Source organism: Mus pahari, chromosome 18 (genome assembly GCF_900095145.1).
Source record: "Mus pahari chromosome 18, PAHARI_EIJ_v1.1, whole genome shotgun sequence".
Taxonomy (NCBI): domain Eukaryota; kingdom Metazoa; phylum Chordata; class Mammalia; order Rodentia; family Muridae; genus Mus; species Mus pahari.
In genome coordinates this window covers 41,485,208-41,505,923 of record NC_034607.1, presented here as the reverse complement: position 1 = coordinate 41,505,923, position 20,716 = coordinate 41,485,208, and the positions used below count along the sequence as shown (strand labels likewise).

Below are 20,716 nucleotides of genomic sequence, written 5' to 3'. Positions count from 1 at the left end.
GGCGAAATTAAAGTGATGAAGTGGCAATGAAAATAATTTTGCGGTTGGGGGTTCACCATAACACGAGGAACTGTATTAAAAGGTTGCAGCATTAGGAAGGTTGAGAACCACTGGCTTAGAGGTAGGAAGAGGAGAGGCATAATACTGGATAGTCTCTGTTCCCAGTGGTACTGAGAATAAACCAGATGACCCACACGAAGGGTAATGGAAACAGGAAATGCGTCACAGTGTCTACCCAGAATGCTCAGCTCTGGAAGACTTTACTCATTGGTGTAGAACGGGAACCACCTGTGGGTATTTTCACCCCGACAACCTCCGGTTATTCTATCCATAAATGCTGAAACGGTTGAGCTCTGCTTTCCAGTACAAGTCACCTTGACACACAAAAGCCTTGGGCCTTGAATTACCAAGACCTTTTTAAGTCTCAGAGACTTGTTGCATGTTCTATAGAAAGCCATATCTAAGCTTCTTCATGGCAGAGTTTTAGGGTTTCTTATGGGCTCCCTTACCTTCGCATGTACGGCCATCTGCAGAGATGGAGAACCCCTGTTCACAGACACAGTGGAAGGAGCCTTGTGTGTTTAGACACTCCCCATGAGATCCACAGAGTCCTGGCTGTGCACATTCATTAATGTCTGCAAATGACAAGAGAGTTACAATCATTTAAAAAGAGATCAATTTTGTTTTCTACTAATACCAGTCATACAGTAGGAAAAACTTGGTTTTGAAAGGAGTCGACTTTTCTTGTGTGACCCAACTATAGTATTTGTCTGCATAAGAGACCACAAGACAAGTTGAACTATCGGAAGGGGCAACGTACTTTGGGTGACCCACATGACAGCGGGTGTTCAACTGTGTCAACCTGTAAAAATCCCAGTTCTCCAAGGTTCAACCCAGAATTGACCCTGCTTTAGACATACCAGAACCTTGAGTAATATTGATAAACAATCCAAGAAGCAGATACCAATGAGCAACTCTACTGGAGCCTGTCACACCTGCTCCTCCATCTCCAGGTTGTAGACTTCCTCAGCACAAGGCCAGACATACCTTGTATATAGTATTTGGCTCAGAAATGCCACGCCATAAATATCTGCTGGTTATACTGGAAATAAACTTCAGTCTATACTTCATCAAAAAATGAGTAATGGAAATAAAATAAAAGGAAAAGAAGGCCAGACATTGTGATGATGGAATTAGTGAGGGTGAAATGTTTATGGTAGTGCTTAACATATAGCCAAAGGTTCATGTTATGAAGATGTGGAAACAGCTGATGGTGTTGGCAAAGCATGTGAACATCTTATACTCCATTTGTCCTTTGCTGACCTACTGTTAACATGGGGAGTTAGAAAGCAAAATGTGCTTTCAAACCAGTCCTAAATATGTTAGCCAAGAGTGCCCTCAACGATGACAACACCAGTTCACAGCTCACCAGTTCACAGTAGCACTGGTTCATGCAGTGGCTCCTGTACTGCGTATTCCTGGCTGGTTCATTTATCTGTGTCTCTCAACACTGTTTGCTCCTTGAGAAGGTCAGGATGTGTAAACTGTGAGTATTGATATATTGTGTGTATATCAATAATGTCATAACTACTTACCTACCACAAAAATAATATTCCTATTCTACTGAGGAAACAGTAATTGACTTGGGTTCTTTTAGGGAGCTGACATCACAAAAGTGATCCCATGTCCTCGGTACTCTCCAAACATGTCCCTTTCTATCTTCCTGAAGCTTCTTAGGGTCTCTCTTGCCTTTTACTAAAGAGGTCCTCAATGTTTCTTCTTAGAAGTTCATGTTTGTTTCGATTCAACTGCTTTCTGAGTGCTCTCTACAAGCCAGACAAATAGGATGGGCCCCTGGCAATTATGAACATCAGAATAATCAAGACCTATGCATAGCCTAACCCAGGACAGACCTGACTTCTCGCTAGTGGCTTTTAGAACATGCTGAACTACAGCGTCTCTCTTTTCCATAAAACACCACCACTTTCTGCTTATACAGGCCTTCCGGAGGCTCCTCCTCTGCTCGCCCTGCTGATCCATGTGTAGGATAACTTGTAACAACTACTGATTCATTGCTTTTCTTTATTAGCCCTGAATTTTATATCGCTCCATAGCCACATAAGTTACATAGCTTGGCTTACGTACTGCTGAAACAAAGAAAGAAAATCACAGACCATCTAAAGAAACCATCAGCAGCATAGAGAGAGACACACACAGGACAGGAGAAAGTCTTTTCAGCTATTTCCCACAGAGGGTCTTAATACCTAGACCATATAAAGAGCTACAAAAATTAAACATGAAACCAAACAACAGACAAATCTTCCAGTCAATAACTGGGATAATGACCTGAATATGCAACAATACGAATATGGAAACAAATACTTGGAAAGCCATTCAATGCTTTTGTTTGGGGGTGGGGTGGGGACAGAGTACAAATTAAAATTGCTTTTGAGGTTCCATCTCATGTGTATCAGACATGCTGTCATCAAGAAAACAAATGACAACAAATACTTCTGAGGACATGGAGAAAGAGGAACCTTGATTTGCTGCTAGTGGAAGTATAAACTGGTGCAGCCACCATGGAAACCAACCTGGCGGTTGATAGAAGTATCAAATGATCCAACTATACTGTTACTGGGTATCAGTATCTACTCAAAGCACTCTTAGGGCAATACACCTCAGAGATACTTATACCTTATACTTATTGCCACATTGTTCACAATAGCTAGGAAATGGAACCAGCCAAGTCATCCATCAATAGATGAATGGGTAAAAAAAAATATGGTATATATAAATACAATGGAAATTTATTCAGCCATAAAGAAAAATGGAATCATGGCATTTGCAGGGAAATGGATGGAACTGGAAATCATTATGTTCAGAGTAATAAGCCAGACTCAGAATGACAAATACAACATGTTTGCTCTCATTTGGGGAGCCCAGACCTTAATTTGAGTGTATGTATGTATACACATGTACGTGTGGGAGTGTAAGTCATGAAACTGGGAAGGGGCCATGGAGGGGAAATCCTAAAGGGAAGGGAGCAGAAAAGCAAGCATAATTGAAGGCATATGACATGAAAGCCCAAGAGACATGGCTGGGGGCAGGGCAAACATGAAAGTAGGGACAAGAAGGCCAGGGAAGAACGTGGGGACCATGGAGCACAAAGTATGTGTGAAACCTCCAGGATGAAACCCACTACTTTGTATGCTAACTTTCAAAACCAACAGAAAATAAAAAGAATAATTAGGAAAAAAAATTAGTCCTGTTTGTAGAAGGTTTTCCTCTTATCATTTTCATAGATAGGACAAGGAAACGCAGCTCATTTAATACTTGCTTATTTCTCAGTATGATTTCAAGTTCTTCCTTTTCTATAAGGCCTCTGATGCTTCTGGTTCTTCTGATAATCCATTACACTGGCAATCTGAATCCTAACTTTCATTTTGACTTCAGTTCTGCTCCTCCCCCTCCAACTCATCATCTAGTATCCCCTTCATCAGGCGGCCTGAGTGGTTAATACCATACGCGTGCTCATCCGCCAAGCCCTAACAGCTCCCTAAGATTTCCCCTTTGCTTTTACTCTTTGGCTTGATGAAACCTTTTAAAAGCTACCAACACTTTGCGGCTCTGTGTGGTAAACACTGTACACAAATATTTTGTTTTCAAAGAAGTCATTGATTAGCAAGGAACTAGCTAAAAAGTTTGACGACAGGAACCAGAGGTGAATTCCCAGACTTTTTTCCAGGAAACTGCTAGAAAAAAAAAAAAAAAAAAAAAAGAGCAACACGAATATCTGGAGCTAGAGAAACATATGCGTTCAATTTGGATTTTACTTCTTGAAGCATTCATTTTTGAGCTATGCCTCTAGTAACTCTGAGCTGAAAGCCAGACTATATTTAAGTTGGATTTCTTTCATGGGTCCACGAATGCCGTAGAAATTCACAGTTTGGCATGTGCAAGTCAAAACGTGAAACTGAAGTGTGTTCCGAATCTCTTGCGTACCCTGCCGCATTCCTGAAGAGACTATTAACATGGAATCTCCATATTGCCTGCACATCACCATTAGTTTTGTGGGACACAAAGAAAAATCATAAGCACACTCCTGACTGAAGAAAACATCTTGACTTCAGAACACTAGATGAGGCTGCCAAAGTTTATGCCTATCACATGGTTACTCAACAATGGTCCCTGGGTAGTAACTTTGCCATCCATTTCATTTTCAGCATTAAAACGAGCTCTGAAACCCGCACCTCTCAACAGAGCACTGGCATAATCATGAGATCAGGGAATGGGGAAGAGAGTAGAAAGAACACAGAGCTGCCTCCAGCGACAGAAGGAAAGGGACTGCTCAAAGGCAGGTGAGCCTGCACGCTTACACAAACAGTCTAATAGGAGGAAATGAGCAATGGAACTTGTTCTTACACAACCTTTACACAGCACCCTGTTTCTGAAATACCAGTGAAGAGGCACTTGTCACCTAACCCAATGACCTGAGTTGGATCCCTGGGACTTAACATGGTGGAAGGAAAGAACTGATGGTCTCTTGTCCTGTCAGCAAGTTGTCTTCAGACCTACACATGTGGATGTGCATGAGCATGCTCAAATACACACACACACACACACACACACACACACACACACACACACACACACAATTTCATAAAAGAGAAATGCATGTCATATATTTGGACTCAAAGGTTTTTGAAGCTGACCCATTCTCTTCTCCTGGAAAAGGGACTGTGACAGAGAGCAAAGTCAATTTATTAATGATTGATCGTCATTAACCACCATACTTTTGGAGTAGTCATGTCTTTGAAAGTTGACCTCAAACCACAGACAGGAATTGTATGGACTGAGAGAACATGGTGCAATTAATGAGTAAGATGACAGAGCGAATTCTGGGGGATTTGACTCTAGAAATGAAATGATAAAGTGTTCAGTATGAGCTCTTGGGCCATTTGTACTAAGACTTGGTTTTGCCTCTATTTAGCCAAAAGAAATTAGAAAAGAAAATATCAGTTTTCAGCCAAAAAGCCTATAATAAAAACCAGGATTCAAATTTCTTAGGTTTTTGAGTTTTTTTTTTTTTCACCTCCTGGCATTTTTATATAAATCAAGATTAATTTTGTTTAAAGTTCTAAAATGGAAATATTTTGACAGAAATGTGTAATTTGAATGTTCCTTCTCCACAGCATCAAATCCGAGCACATTTAATTTCTACACTGGAACAACTTAAAAATCCAATTTCAGTTATTGCATTACAACTGCAAATAAATACCTAATAGCAAATGAGGTACATGAAGTTTATTTAAATCTGGGGATCAATGAGGAAATTAATTCTAAAAGACCTTGAGGCAAAGGCCCATGTCTTTCACATATGACACATAGGGGAATATGGCCAGTGACATACAAATAAAGTATTATAAGACTCTAGTACCGTATCTCAGAGAGAAAGCACCTTTTCTGTCAAGGATATATTATCTGGAACATATCAGATAACCATATCAGGGGAGAGATCATTTGTGTCAATCAATAGTAGTAATAATAATAATAACAATAACAATATACATTATATTTATTATGTTATTTACTTGGAATATTATTCACAATTCTATAATAGCAGAGGAACACAAAACATATTACTTGTGCATCAGAAATAAACATATGTAAAAGTAGATATAAGTATACATTTTCAGTGGAAAATAAAAATGAATTGGTTAGTTGTTCATTCATTTTCCATTCATTCGTTCCTTTATTTTCTTTAGCGCTGGGTGTTGATACCAGGACCTCTCGCATACTAGGTAAGGGTTTTACCACTGAGCAATGTCTCCAATGCCATGGACTTATTAAGACTGATAAATGTTCGTAAACTTGTGGCAGCCATAAGATGCAGCTGAAAACATTGGGCACAGGATCTACCCCAAAGTCAAACAGTAAGTCGATACGTTTTCCTGTCGCACAACCGTTTAACCTCACTGTCTTCTTGTGTTACAAAAGCTGTAGGTTCAAATCTCAGGTCCACCCTTATTAGAGAGGAGCATGCTCATTAGCATCTAAGTCTCAGTTATTCACATACAAATGAAATATAAGGAAAATCACCTTTCATGTTGCTGACACCCAACAGTGAGTGCTCAGTTTAAGTTATTATGATAGTACATATTAGTACTTGGGTTGTATTATTACTGTGATCTTACTAGCACCTGTGTCAACTATACTGCTGTTTGGGAGAATAAATGTTGATAAGGACTTTGAAAAATATTAACTTCTATGCTTCCCTATTTTACCTAAATCATTAATGAACTTCTTTTGGAAGAAAGAAAGAAATGGTAGGTACTGGACAGAAGCAGGCATCATAAAAAGGATAAATGGTATCTTTGAGGCAAATGAAATGCATTCATGATAGACACACACACAAACTAAACAATCATCGTGAATCAAGTACCCACAAGGCTGGGCAAAGGAAGGCCCAGGAAAGCACAGGTGACCCAGAATCATACAAAGTGAGAGTATGGCTCATGACACATGCAAGCTTTGGTTAATCCAGTGTGGTTCCAAGCAAGACACTCCTATGTTTGATGCAGAGCTCAGAAACACACTTTCATAATAGAAGATGGCGTCAGTTCCATCCGAACTAAGCAAACAGAGACCCACAGTCAGGAAGCACTGCAGAACTGAACAGTTAGATATGTAATAAAAGGGGAAGAGACATGTACCTTGACAGCCCTTATTGTCATTCAGCTGGAATCCATCCGGGCATGTGCAGTCATAGGACCCCGCGGTATTGATGCAGTCACCTCCCTGGCAGACGCTGCTGTCCTCCAAGCATTCATTGATATCTGTAAGCCAGTGCACATGACAGGAGTAAGCAAGCAATATAAGGAAGATCATACATATTACATGTACACACACACACACATAGCACACAACGTGCTTACAGTGCATGATTTTGAATGGATAGGTTTAAATGAACAGGATATTTAAATGGATAGGCTATTTTAAATGAAACATTTTGAAATAAGCTTTAGCTTTTCTGTGGTTTTGTTACTTTAGTGATGGAGTCTAGTTTGTTATGTAGGTTATTATGAAATTTCTGATCTTCTTTCCTCAGTCTCTTGAGTGCAAAGGCCATCCAGGATTTTAGCTTTGAATCAACACAGAAATGGTAAACTTGAGGTTGTGTCTAACTGTGCAGCCCAGTCTGGTCTCAAACTCACACTCTTCCTGCTTCAGACTCCGGAGCACCATGGAGATGTTTTAGACATTAAATGCAATTAACTGGAAGTGGAAGAGTCACAATTTTTTATTAAATAATAATTTACTTGCTTGTGTTCTACCTAATAGAGAATACATATTTTTTTTTTTTAAAGCACATGTTGCTAAGTATATCTTAAGCACACTTAAGCTCCTTAAGATCCGGTTTGAAAGCACTTGGCAAGCTCCCCACACCAAGGGGAACTGTTATTAAAACCAGAACTCCAAGTGCCATTGTATAAAATAAAATAAAAAAAAAAATAAAACAATAAAAAATAAATACATAAGATATTAAACTTCCTTATAGGTACCAAAAATTTAACATAAGAATCATTACAAAAAGACAATTACCTGACAAAGGAGCGCTGCTAAGTTTAAAGGTGATATGAATTTAGAGAAAAGATATGAGGATGAAGAAAGGACTTGAAATCTCAGCAACAGAATGTGATAGAAAGATATGAGATAACAGAAAGAACTTACTTGAAATCTCAGCAATAAAATGTGGGTGAGGGAACCTTTGCACGTAAAATCAACTGGATTAGAATCCTAGTTAAGTCTTAGGGACTCTCATAAATAGACTGCTTGGGTTTTAACAACTATATATAAAGCATATGTCCAACTGCAAAGGCTTGACACCAGCACTGCGTTCTGACTGCGATGATGTGAGACAGTTTGGGACATGCAGAGACTCCCGTCAGGCAGATGTTTCCAGAGACAGTTTGTTGCCACGGTGACTGCTCATCAGAGATCAACACCCCTAACACACTCTCCAAGACCCTCCTCTGCTGTGTCTCTACAAGGTTTAAATAAGCAGTGTTCAACAAAGCCAAGGAACAACTTCGTCTCCTAACTAATTGGGCATTTATGGCAACTCTTGCAAGTAGTTCTGATGCCTGCTTATGCAGAGGAGAACTTCAAGGAGGAAGCGAATAGAGAAAGAGATGTAGCGTTCCCAACACTCTCCACTGTCTTGCTGAAGGATGAGGATCCTAAATTTATGTTCCTTCATTGAACTAAATTAACTAACTAAGGGGCTGCTAGAGAATAGGAGAAGGGACCAGCTCTGTCAACTACCAACATCCCTGCACCCATACCCTCTCAAGGCAGATGAGAGGAGTGGCAGGGTCAGCTCCCCTGTGCTCTTCTTGCCCTTGAGGGTAGCTCATCTACTCCCCACCCTGCCCCCTCACAGGCTGCAGCACTCCAGAGAGTGACCCTGCACCTTGCCTGGCCAGTGCAGTTGCGCTGGCTCTGGAGGCACGGGTGCGGGGAAGCAGGCAGGAGGGCATGTGGATAGGAGAGCTCAACCTGCCTCCTGCCTACGTGGGTAGTGGGTGACTCCAAGCTGGAGCAGTGCTGGAGAGCTCACCGTGGTGGTGTGGCTAAGGGAGAGGCAGTGAGCTGACCAGTTCAGCTACCACCCAAGCCCAGATCTAGGGCTCTGAGTGGACCCACCCCCAAATCTTTATTATCTGTGAAAGATTGGGATATGTGAAAGGTCCAGTCCTGTCGACCCAAAGATCCAGGATCTCCATGACACAGGGCATCCACAGAACAACTCAGAGGACTCCTGATGAGGATTCATTATTAATGGTGTCACAGAAACGAGAGGCCCGGAACTCGATAAAATGACTCATTGCAATGAACAATGGCTAGTGAAGAAGGGACATATATGTGGACATAGGGATATATTGCAGGACACACTGTGACATATTACAGCTTCCACAATGAGATTTTTTTCCTTGTGTGTGTGTGTGTGTGTGTGTGTGTGTGTGTGTGTGTGTGTGTGTGTGTTTGAGGGGGAGGTTTAAGGACAAAGGGTAGATATGAGGGGATGGAGAGATGATCGGCCCTGGGCTGCATGATGTGAAACCCACAAAGAATCATAAAAAAGTTTTTTTTTTTTAATAGTTTTACAACCTCACGTGTGGGGGTTTGAATAAAAAGTCTTCCTAGGAATTAAGAAACATATTTTCCACAAAGTGACAGTGGACTTTGGTCATTACCCTCCACTCTTCATTGCTAAATAATATGGTACATTTTGGTCTTCTTTTGCCTGGAAGTCGTGCTTCGCTGAATCTGTATCTATCTCCCTCCTTAAAGCCTCTTTTCTTTTCTTTTCTTTTCTTTTCTTTTCTTTTCTTTTCTTTTCTTTTCTTTTCTTTTCTTTTCTTTTCTTTTCTTTCCTTTTCTTTTCTTTCCTTTTCTTTTCTTTTCTTTTCCTTTGGCTCATTCATAGTCCAGCTCTCCTCCTTCATATGTGAATTCTTCCCTTCCCTCTGCTGGCTCCTCCTACCCATTTATTCACTTGTATGTGTCGCGAGGCCTAGGAGGTCTTCTCTTTTTCAGGAGTCCTTCCACTTGAGCGACCTCAGTCTCGTGGCTTTAAACACCATCGCTCTGCTGACAGCTCTAGAGCCCAGGGCTCGCCCCTCAAATCGATACACTAATATAGAGTTGATTTGATATCTATACTTGAGCAGGCACTCTCAGATTGAAAACCGGGCACGTCATGTGGAACACCCAACCTCCAAAGAATCTGCTCCTTCGGGCCTCAACGCCTGCCATTGCTTTGAATGCGATCTCGTCTCATAAATATTCAAAAGCCAGTGACAGTGACATGAGGAAACTACTACTCTTCTTATTTAAAATCATCCATGTTTAGAACTCCACGCACAGCCTACTTTGCAATATAGTTCTGAGCATTTAACAAGCTATGCCTTTGACTTACTTATCATTCCTACCATTAGCTTCCTCACTAGAATGAAAGTAATTCCACGAGAGCAAGAATTTCTAGTTTTGATAGATGTGCTGTACCTATAATGCAGGCTCCTACCAATTCAACACGAAATGATTGTGATGAATGAGTACATAAATGAATGATTCTGACTTGAAAAGGAAAATTATGTCTTCTCACTGTTTTGTGGTGGTGGTTGTTGTTGTTCATATATTAATCACAAAGAGATAAGGGGCCCAGGATGACAATTAAGTGCCAAGTTATGTTCCGAGACACTCACAAAGAAGTTACGGAGAGCAATGTTAAAGAAGCCAGGGAGAAGGATCAGGAAGGCGTGGGCTTTTTGTAAGCTGGAGGCCCTAAGAACTGGGACAAAGAGGGCCCGAGAGTAATTTTGAATATGCTGCTCATGGATGGGTGGAAACACTTGTTTCTGAATCTCAGAGGAGGCCAGTGGGCCTTCAGGAAAATACTGCATGAAGGTCAGGTCTCTACCAAAACCTTTTTTTAAAAAAAATTAATTACACATGTAAATATAAAGTCTAACAAGAAGCACGGTTCTTCCCATATTTGTGAGAGGTATGTGAACATTTGTAGCCAGTTAATTATGGCACAATACATTCCACCAGCGAGGGACGGAAACAGGACTAGGTGGGAATTAGCAGGCTGACGTGCTAATGTAGTTTCAAAGGGAGCTCTGAGTTAGCTGGATGGACTCCAGTCCTATTTATAACCCAAACACTGGGGGAATTAACCCTGACTTTAAGAGAAATGAGCTTCATTACACATCCAAAGGAAACTTTCCTGTGGAATGTAATTATATCTTATAAACATATATATTAATAATAAAGAATATGTTGGCTAAAGGTTTTTATTTGGCTTGCCATGCAATGAGTGTTTTTAGAATAAAAATCTTGGGCGTTCTGGTGACATACTTACATGTTTTAAAAAGCCAGGATAGATGAACATACTATCAAAATTTCAGGCATAGTTGGGGCTGAAAAGATGGATCCGTGGATAAGAACGCAAGCTGCTCTTTGAGAGGACCTGGGTTCAAGTCTCACTACCAATACAGCAGCTCACAACAGTCTGTAACTCCAGTCCCAAGGGATCTGATGCTCTTTTCTTGCTCCCATAGGCAATGTGCACACATGGTGCACAGATGTACACAGAAAAAAAACAATCATACATGCAAATATTTTTGAAAATTCAGGCATGGCCTGATAACCTTCTTGCCTTGACCAAGAAGCAAGTCAAAAGAGTATAATGGTCAGATTAGGTCCCTCATATGTTTGTGTGGAGCATGCTGTAATGTTCAGTCTAGGTCTCTTGTATGTTTGTATGGAGCACACTGCTTACTGACTTCCTAAGAAAACCTTCCACGGCAGGCTCTCCACAACACAGGGCTCCCTCCAACACAACTGCCACTCCTTCCTTGGATGCAGCCATGTCAAATCAATGTCCCATATATTGAATAAAATACAATTTGTCGGATATCATCTGGCTCATAACTTACTTGACTACTTGTCTATTTTTTTATAGAAATACTGATGATGTCCATTTTGTCCACACTATTAACCCTTGAAAAATATTACCTTAGGTAAACTCCTAAAAGCTGACTTATTGGTACACAGACAACACACATTTTTAAAGCCATTGAAATTAGACTCAAATTGCCCCTCTAGAAGGACTGAGTTGTTTTATACTCCTAGAAGCAGCAGAGACAAGGTACTCAGCTACTTTGAGAATACTTGTACCAAGTTGTCTTATGAAAACTGCTGCACACGTTTGCCCTTCATGTGGGTCCTGAACAACTGGAGCAGCAGCTATCTCAAATGCTGCTGTCTGTAGGTGGGATACGTTCTTCTAGCTGGGCTGCCTTACCTGGCCTCAGTGGGAGAGGAAGCGCCTAGCCTTGAAGAGACTTGAAGTGCTGTAGGGTGGGGGAATAGCCAGGGAGTCCCCCACCCACCAGAGGAGGAGAGGAAGAAAGGGGAGGGACTGTGGGAGAGGTGACCAGGAGTGAGCAGTGAGCGGGATGTAAAGTGAATAATCAATCAATCAGTAAATCAATCAATCAATAAATGCTGCACACCACAATCCACAATGGTACTTCCCCAGCTAACTGGAGTGAAAAGGATGTGGACCACTCAAAGCTCTGACAGAAGACCACTCTTGAAAATGGCTGAGGTAGTTTGAGTAAATCGGTCTCCCCTTAGATTTCTTCTTGTCCGATATTTTGGTTACAGCAACAAGAAAACTCTCATTACCCCTCCCGCTGATACACTGATGCTTCGTGTGAGAGACACAGCTAGGATGCTTGATTCCGGTTCCACTACTGACAAGTTATTAATGCACTAAGAGACAGGTAAGCTGGGCCCTGTTCCCTAGAGGAGCCCTGAATACACAGAACCTTCTTGAATGATAAACTGGTGTCGAGAGAGAAAGAGCGTGTCAGGAGAAAACACTCCGGTGTATACGCTGGCCAAGCTGCCTTGAACACCTCATATAAGCCTCAGTCAACTCTCACGGCTAGATATGTAAGGTACCTTAGAGAAGTCCTCTATTTAAAAATTAGCTCTGAAAAGCCCTCAGCTGGGATGAGAAATTAAGCTGTGTTTGCTTGGTTGGACCCTTAGGAGGACAGTTTTGTACAAATGAGGTGTTACAGTTCAGAACCACGCACCCAGATTAAACTATCCATCCCTGGTACAAAGATCTGACCTCTCCTTGCTTCTCTGTCCCATTCATAGGACACTGGAAGACACACTTTGCAGGGAGCTAACCCTCAGTTAGGAAGGCAAAAGCAGAGCTCCCACACAGCGGCCACAAAGACGCCAGATTGCCTCAGACTGGAGCACGTTCTGGTCCTGAGGCAGGAGGTGATGCTCACCCTCACAGTGGTCTCCAAGTACAGATGCTCTGAAGCCCTGGTTGCACACACACTGGAAGGAGCCCTCTGTGTTCCTGCACTGCCCGTGAGAGCAGAGGTGGCGGTGCTCGCATTCGTCGATATCTGTGAGAAAAACCCGCACAGAGGAACCCATCATTTGCCTCAGAACAGGTACGGCAGCAGCGGTTTCTGGTTTACAATTGAGCAAGACCTTTCATTAAGGGAGGTGCACTGAGCTCAAATTAAAGGTCATTCTACAATAAGGGGGAATTCCAAAGAACTCAAAAATGTAAACTGCCTGGACGTGTAGGGTTCACTATTTGAACATAGGTAGCAAATAATTTGCTGTAATTTGTGGTACATTCACTTCTAATACTAGGTTTGGAAGCACACAGGCTTATAATAGCCTAAAGCAAAGGTCCCCAAATTGTAGTACACAGGCCAAATCTAAGCTGCTAGATTTAATACCACTGTATTTAATATCACTCTGGATATCCTCATATTTGGCTTATTACAGAGATTGGTTGACCTCTGTTCTGAAGTAGGACAAACATATACATCATCATTTTCTTGCCTTTCTAATCTACCTATTGGGCTCTGAGCAACTAGGCTTCCTTCCTCTATATGTCTATTTGTCTATTCTCATCTATTCTCCATCTCCTTTAAAAATTTTTTTTCTGGTCAAATCTAATACCCTCCCCCTCATATCATTTGCTATTCCACACCGCTACTCATTCCTGCTGGAGACACACATCCTCAACTTGAGGACCATTTGTTTCAGTCACATGATCCTGAGTTCAGACACTGACATGTATCATAGCCACGCCTATGCGACACAGAATACACTGCATGAATCCAAATGCCTTCCCTTCGTTGTTACATTGGAATAACGACTTTCTGGGGCAGAGGTTATGTTGAGCACATTCTTAATGATGCCTTAGATAACGTCTTGCTGGAGGTTGGCACTCAGATCACATTACTTGTGAAGAATTTTCTTTTTAACATTTGAAAGCCCCCCCCTCTCATTTTTTGCCAGTCTTTCTATAAGATGTAATACACATATCAGCTCCCACAGGAATCTGGCTCATTTTTCTCCCACCCCGAGGTAGTCGTATCTTTGATTAGATGATCAGAGCATTCAGCCACTAAAGTAGATTTTTTTTTTCCATGTTGATAATCTGGCTCATAGGTGGTTCTGGACATACCTGACTCATCACTGAATGGGACCTGAGAGGCTTTGCAAAGGTCTCTGAATGGGGTAGCCTCTATCCACCCATTTATAAGTAAATAGGTTCTGGGATTATAAAGATAAAAATAGCAAGAGGGATTCTGGAACCAGTTGCTTAACTTAGCCATGTACATGAATGTGCTTGTGTATGTCCTGCCATTGCTCGCTCCTAGAGTAGTTAGGCCCTTGATGTTCTAGAAAGGGATGCCTGCAGAGGGCTACAGCCGTAATAGAGATGGTTCTGGACTTATCATCATATACTCTTGCTTCTCTAACACTGTCAGTGGACGGGTTTGCTAATGGATGAGTCTTTATTTCTGAGAACAGGGGCACATTATTTCAGTGTACCAAAATCAGCCAAAAAAATACTGAAGCTAAATACACACCGAAATTATTAACATGCTATAGCATAATGCCAGGCCAATATAACAACTTTCTAATTGTGAAATCCCACCAAAGGGCAGAATTAATTTAACTTCTTAAATGGAAGCTACTTTATGTACTAAGGAGTTACATAGACAGCAACAACTTTTCTTCTTAATTCTGATGATTAGCTCCCAGTCACCACCACTACCTTATTTTTCTACTTTAACTCACTTCATTTTGTTTCACTGGCTTGTCTGACTTATGTGGAATTACATGGGTTTCTGACACTATAACGACATAGGCCAGGTCACTCACCCTGGCCTCAGCAGTTCACCATGCCACGCCCACCTACCGTCGCATTGGTCTTTAGCCGCTGACAGCTGATAGCCCTGTCCACATGTACACCGGAAGGAGCCGTCAGTGTTTTTGCACTGCCCATTCATGCACAGATTCCCTTGTTGGCATTCATCAATATCTGTTAACGTAAATGATGACAATTAGTTTTCTGAAAGAGTCTCGCCCACAGGAGAAAAATGGTAATCCCAACAATGTGGTCTGGGCTTATTGCCATGAAACAATAGTACTTTGGCTAGGCACTAGAAACTTTACCAACCCAGGATGTTGAAATGTGTAAGTTCAATGATTCCAAAAGCAAGTTACAGCTCTGCACAATCTTACTCTAATATTTCAAATGAAGCATACAGGCAACATAACAGCTTGGAGTTGAAAATGGAAGGCAGAACATGAAGCACACATTAACAGCTACTAGACTCTGTAGGCCCACTCTGTCATAAGAAAGACAGAAACAAAGAAATCAGGGGTAAGCAAATATGAATCTGGGCAGGCACAGAAGGCAACAGAATACACTTTCTTTATAACGTCAACGGTAAGGTCAAAGAGTTGTGTTAACTAAGACTAACCTCTTCCTCAAAGTAACACTAAAACCATCAACCATGGTAGGAATGTGACAGATGATGATAACGGGAGACTGAGAGAAAGTGCTCCTTGAGGATTTAATATAGAAAGCATCCAGTGAGCCAGGCACAGGCCTGTAATCCCAGCATTTAGAGAGGTTGGACGAGGGAAACCATGACTTCCGTCTCTGTGGATACACAGTGAAACCTTTCCTCAAAAAAAAAAAAAAATCCTAAACAAATATTGCATGTTTTCTTTCATACTACGAATCTAGCTTGCTTTCCCTCTCTTTCTCTGTATATATGTATTTCTACATATATGCACATAGACACGCACATATGAATGTGGATTTAGGGCACAGATGTAGAGATGGGAGAAGGGCAATGATCTCAAAAGGGGTAGAGGAGAAGCGAGAGAGAGTGACAGAGTGTGTGCCATGGCGCAGCGGAGAGCAATGTTCTGGAAAGACTCAGAGAAAGGAGAGTAGAGAAGGGGGCAGAGGGGCAGAGTGAAATGTGCCAACGGTGAGTGAAAATGTCACAGTGAAATCCCTCTTTATATACTGGCCAAACATCAACTACAAATTAAATGACCCTGGAAGAAGAACAAAGAGCCTTGACGAAAGTTAGCACAACTGGGAACGAGTGTCATTACAGAGAGATGGTGACATTACAGAGAGATGCCACCAAGCATCAGTGCTCTTGGAGATGGCACCTAGAAGAGACAGGATGGCAGGAAAGCACGGTTTCATCTATTACTTGGACATTTCTAGTAAAAATGGGTTTGTTTTCCATGTGGTTCTCTTTGTCTTCTGTAAGGATTTATATTGCTTGCCCACTTGGCATGATCTAGAACCATGATCTAGTGACAAATCTCTCAGCACGTGTAGGAGAGATTGGCAAGATGAGGTCAATTGGGATGGAAAGGCCCAACCAAGCTGCCAGACTGTATAAAAAGGAGAAAGCGAGTCTATCTCCAGCATTCATCCACTCCCATTCCCCACCCGCTGACTATAGATACAGCATGATCAGACATCTCGAGTGCCTACTTCCCCATCTTGCTGGACTGTCCTCTCAATCTCTGAGTCACAATAAGCCCTGCCTCCCTCGGGCTGCATTTTCCAAGGCCTTTCTCCCAGCAAGGCAGAAAGTAACAAATACAGCTCCTGTGCTGGTCCGTCCTAATTTGACAATTCTGCAATTCTGCCTTGCGTCACCTGTATTAGACCAGCCTGAGCATGTTCAGCTGGACAGCTAGCACTCTATAAGAATTCATAATTATTAAAAAAACATGGCATGATTGTTCTGCACCACCTAACCACAGGCCTCTGAGGGCTGGAAGAGGGAGGAGCAGATGCCAAAGTCACCAGCCCTTGCTGACCTAAACTGCAATGTATAAAGTGACTAAGGGAGCTGTAGAGAAGCCACGCGCTGTGATCAACGTACAACTGTTGCTTGGCTCTAAAAGCCTCTTACAAAAAAAAAAAAAAAAAAAAAAAAAAAAAAAAAGCATCTGAATGTGGTTCCCAGGAATCCCTGTTCACTGTATAGCCCTTTCCCTCCAGGATGATTGGCAGCTGTCTGTTACCTGAGCTAAGTTGGGTTTCTTGTTTTCCTTTGGTTTGGTTTGGTTTTTGTTTGTTTGTTTGTCTGTTTGAGACAGGGTTTCTTTGTGTAACCTTGGCTGTTCTGGAACTAGCTCTGTAAACCAGGCTGGCCTTGAACTCACAGAGATCCTCCTGCCTCTCCCTCTTGAGTCCTGGGATTAAAGTGTGTGCCCCCACCACCTGGCACAAAAATAAGCTTTTTTAAAATTAAAAGAAATACCACTTAAGAACTAGAAATGGATATTATCTTATTTAATAGTAAATAGTAATAATAAAAATATCCAGGACACTTTATTGATTATTTTTAAGCCTACAGATAAATAATTTTAGCATGGAGTTGCTATTTTTTTTTTAAAGAGATCTGCCAAAATGTTTTTAGATTTTAATGAGAAGTTAGAAAAACTGTGACAATACATTGGAGTATTATAGAGCCTTTACAAATTATGTTTGGAGAGTTAACAAGGGCATGTAAAATGTATATAACATACAACTGACAAAAGACAGGTGAAAACTATGCATTTCACATACAGCATTCAAGAGCTATGATGTTTTTAAATCTGCTACAAGTTTACCTGCAGTCAGGGGCAAATATGCTTCAAGGAGAGGGATGGAAACATACACAGCTAGCATGGTCCATTTCTAAGGCCAACCACTTGGTTCTGCTCATGAAGGAAGTTCAAACACAATGGGATATATGACCATGGCATTACCTTGACAGTGTCTATGGTCTGGTGTGGGGCTGTAGCCCCTGTGGCAGGAACACATGTAGGAGCCTTCCAGGTTGGTACAGGAACCATTGGTACAGACCTTTGGCTGCAGGCACTCGTCCACATCTTACAGGATGTTGCATAGTGGAAAGAAACAAGAAGAGAGGGAAAGAGAACGTGAATCAACCCTTCAGAAGGCCGGGCAGCTTCGTCAACTCCCCAGGTGTCCTGACTGGAAGCCACAGCTGTGCTGTTGAGTGTGCTGCTTCTGGGCCTCATACACTCTGACTGAAGAATGGACTGAATGAGCGGAGCAAGCCAATGTAAAAGCATGGAGGGCCTGCTGTGAGTGCGGCTGCAGGTGAGGATGGGGATCTTAGGACAATATGTCCTGCAGGATAAGCTCTCTCTTAGAGAAGGGCTGGGGACCATTCTGGGAGTTGATGGGTTCAAGAGGATGGGAGGCCCTACAGACAAAAGCTAGTGACTCAGAGCCCAGAAAGATGCAGGGCCAACCAAGTCATAACTGAAGGAGGAAATTCTTACACACCTCTATAGAACAGTGAATTGGAATGATTAAAACCAAACAGGGATGCTTCTTGATAATTAATAGGTTAATTGGGCAGCTAGAAGGTAGCCTGTAGATTATACAAACAGAAACTACAAAGTTTATGAAACTGCATAGGATAGTCTCTATAATTGTGGCCAGATTAACAGGGGGCAAGCATTTCAAAGAGGAAGGAGCTGGTGCTTAGAGAAGCTCAGTAACTCATCCAAGGTCATGGGATTAGAAAATTTTGACAATTCTGGGGCTAGGGAGCTGGTTTAATGGTTATGCGCATTGGCTCTTCCAGAGGACCCAGGTCCAATTCTCAGAACTCTTATGGCAGCTCACAACATTAGTAACTCTGGTTCCAGAGGATCAGGTGCTCAGTTTTGACTTTACAGGGTACTAGACCCACATGAAACACCCACACACATGAAATAAAATACAATTTAAAAAGAAAGAAAGAAAATGGTGGTTCTGAAGTTTGAACCCAAAGCCCACTTAACAAAACAAAACAAAACAAACAAACAAACAAACAAAAACCCTTTGATTCCTTTCTGTCATAGACAGAGTTAAAACCAGCGAAAGAGAGTGGATGAGTTTGGAGTATTTTTAATTATTTGCTAACCATATTTATATTGAAAGTAACTGTTTAAATTTTCACTTATTTCATTTAATAGCCATCCATTGAGTTCTTACTAGAATATTGCTACTAAAAAGAAAGAGGACTTGAGAAATCCCAACTGGTAAAGGGTTTGCCATACGAGTGTGAGGGCCAGAATACTGAATCCCAGAACCTATATAAATGTTGGCAGGCATGGTGGCCTCCTGTAGTCCTAGCGCTCAGGAGGCAAAGACAGGGATTCCCTGAAAAACAGACAGCCTACCAAAACCCAGCTCTGGGTTTAATGAGATACCCTGCCTCAATATATAAAATCAAGACTGATTGATAAAGACTCCTAGGATCAACCTTGGACTTCCACATACATGCACACACATTTTTACAAGTACATGTGAACTTGCATATACACCAAAACCCATTTGAATGCTCTTGGGTCAGTCACTTACAGTTATTGTGGGAACATACATGAGTGTAGCATTGAAAATCTAAGAAGAAAAGCCTCAGAACTCATAAAATTCTATGTGTCACAACAACTTAGTCTAAGTATTCTTAGCCTATAACTTAATCAAACTATCTTTTTATTCCCCCCAGAGCCAGAGGCACCAAGGACACCATAAAAAACCTACAGAATCTACTAACGTGGACCCATAGGGACTCCTAGAGCCTGAACTGCCAACCAGACAGTATGCATGGGATTCACCTAGGCACTGAGCACATATGTAATAGTTATGCAGCTGGGTCTTCATGTGGGACCCCGACAGCAGGGGCAGGGGCTGTCTCTGACTCCATTGCTTGCCTTTGGATCCCTTTCTCCTAACTGAGCTGACTTGTCTAGTCTCCATAGAGGGCTTGACATGCCTAGGCTGCAACTTGATAAGGCAAGACTGGTTGATATCCAGGGGAGGCCCTCCCTCTTCTGAGAAAGGGAGGAGGAGTGGGGGGGAGGGGAGGGATGGTGAGAGGGACTGGAAGGAGAGGAGGGAGGGGAGCTGCCATCCTGCAATGGAGATATAAAGTAAATAGATAACTTAATAGATAATAATTAAAAATGTATTTATTTTTATTTTAAATTGTGAGTGTATATGTATGTGTGTGTGTGTGTGTGTGTGTGTGTGTGTGTGTGAGAGAGAGAGAGAGAGAGAGAGAGAGAGAGAGAGCATGTGCACATGAGTGTAAGTGCCCATAAAGGTTAGATGATGTTCTCCCCCATCCTCCGCACCCCCACCTCTACCCTCCCCACCCCTACCCCCTAATTGGAAATATAGGTAGTTGTGAGCTAGGAGCAGAGTTTAGTTTCTCTGTAAGAGCAGTACACACGATTAACTTCCAAACCATCGCTCCAGCCTAATCAAAACATCAACATCACCAAGGCTCTTGAAAACATTTTTTTTTCATTTTTCCCTGTTCACCAACACAAGGCAGAGCATCAGCTGCCCAGCGGAGCCTTTGTCTTCATTTGGCAAGCCGGAGCTCGGATTGCTCTTATCTTCCTTGCATTTTACAAAGACTGTTTTCTCTCTTAAGAGAGAACTCAGAAATAAAGTTAGACTTAACACACAACCGAGGCCCGTCTGTGAGGGTGCGCACCGCGAATTCCATGTGTGTACAGGAAGAAGCCACTGGCACTGCCCACGGAATTCACTGTTGCTTTCAAAAATAGCCCTAATTATGGTGCACCGACCTGAGTTTCTAACAACAAAAAACAGCACTTCCAGGCTGCCTCGTTCCCCACCCTTTCTTTGCTTGTGGGAACCTACTTTTGTAAACACTGAGAGCAAACAACTTGAAAAAGGATGCCAAGAGCTGGAGCCAGAGTAAACAGTGGAAAAGAACGAGCCTAGACA

At 41.9% G+C, this 20,716-nt stretch overlaps 1 protein-coding gene across 10 annotated transcripts in view; it reads right to left on the bottom strand.

Moving 5' to 3' along the window:
* Ltbp1 (latent transforming growth factor beta binding protein 1) overlaps positions 1-20,716 on the bottom strand; it is a 381,029-nt gene that overhangs the window by 66,084 nt on the left and 294,229 nt on the right. For all 10 annotated transcript variants that reach the window (XM_021218313.1, XM_029531227.1, XM_029531226.1 and 7 more), the window contains 5 exons: positions 17,707-17,829; positions 14,828-14,950; positions 12,882-13,004; positions 6,714-6,836; positions 510-635 (listed from right to left, as the gene is read on the bottom strand). In XM_021218313.1, coding sequence (XP_021073972.1) covers positions 510-635; positions 6,714-6,836; positions 12,882-13,004; positions 14,828-14,950; positions 17,707-17,829 — 618 coding nt within the window. The remainder of the gene's footprint in view (positions 1-509; positions 636-6,713; positions 6,837-12,881; positions 13,005-14,827; positions 14,951-17,706; positions 17,830-20,716) is intronic.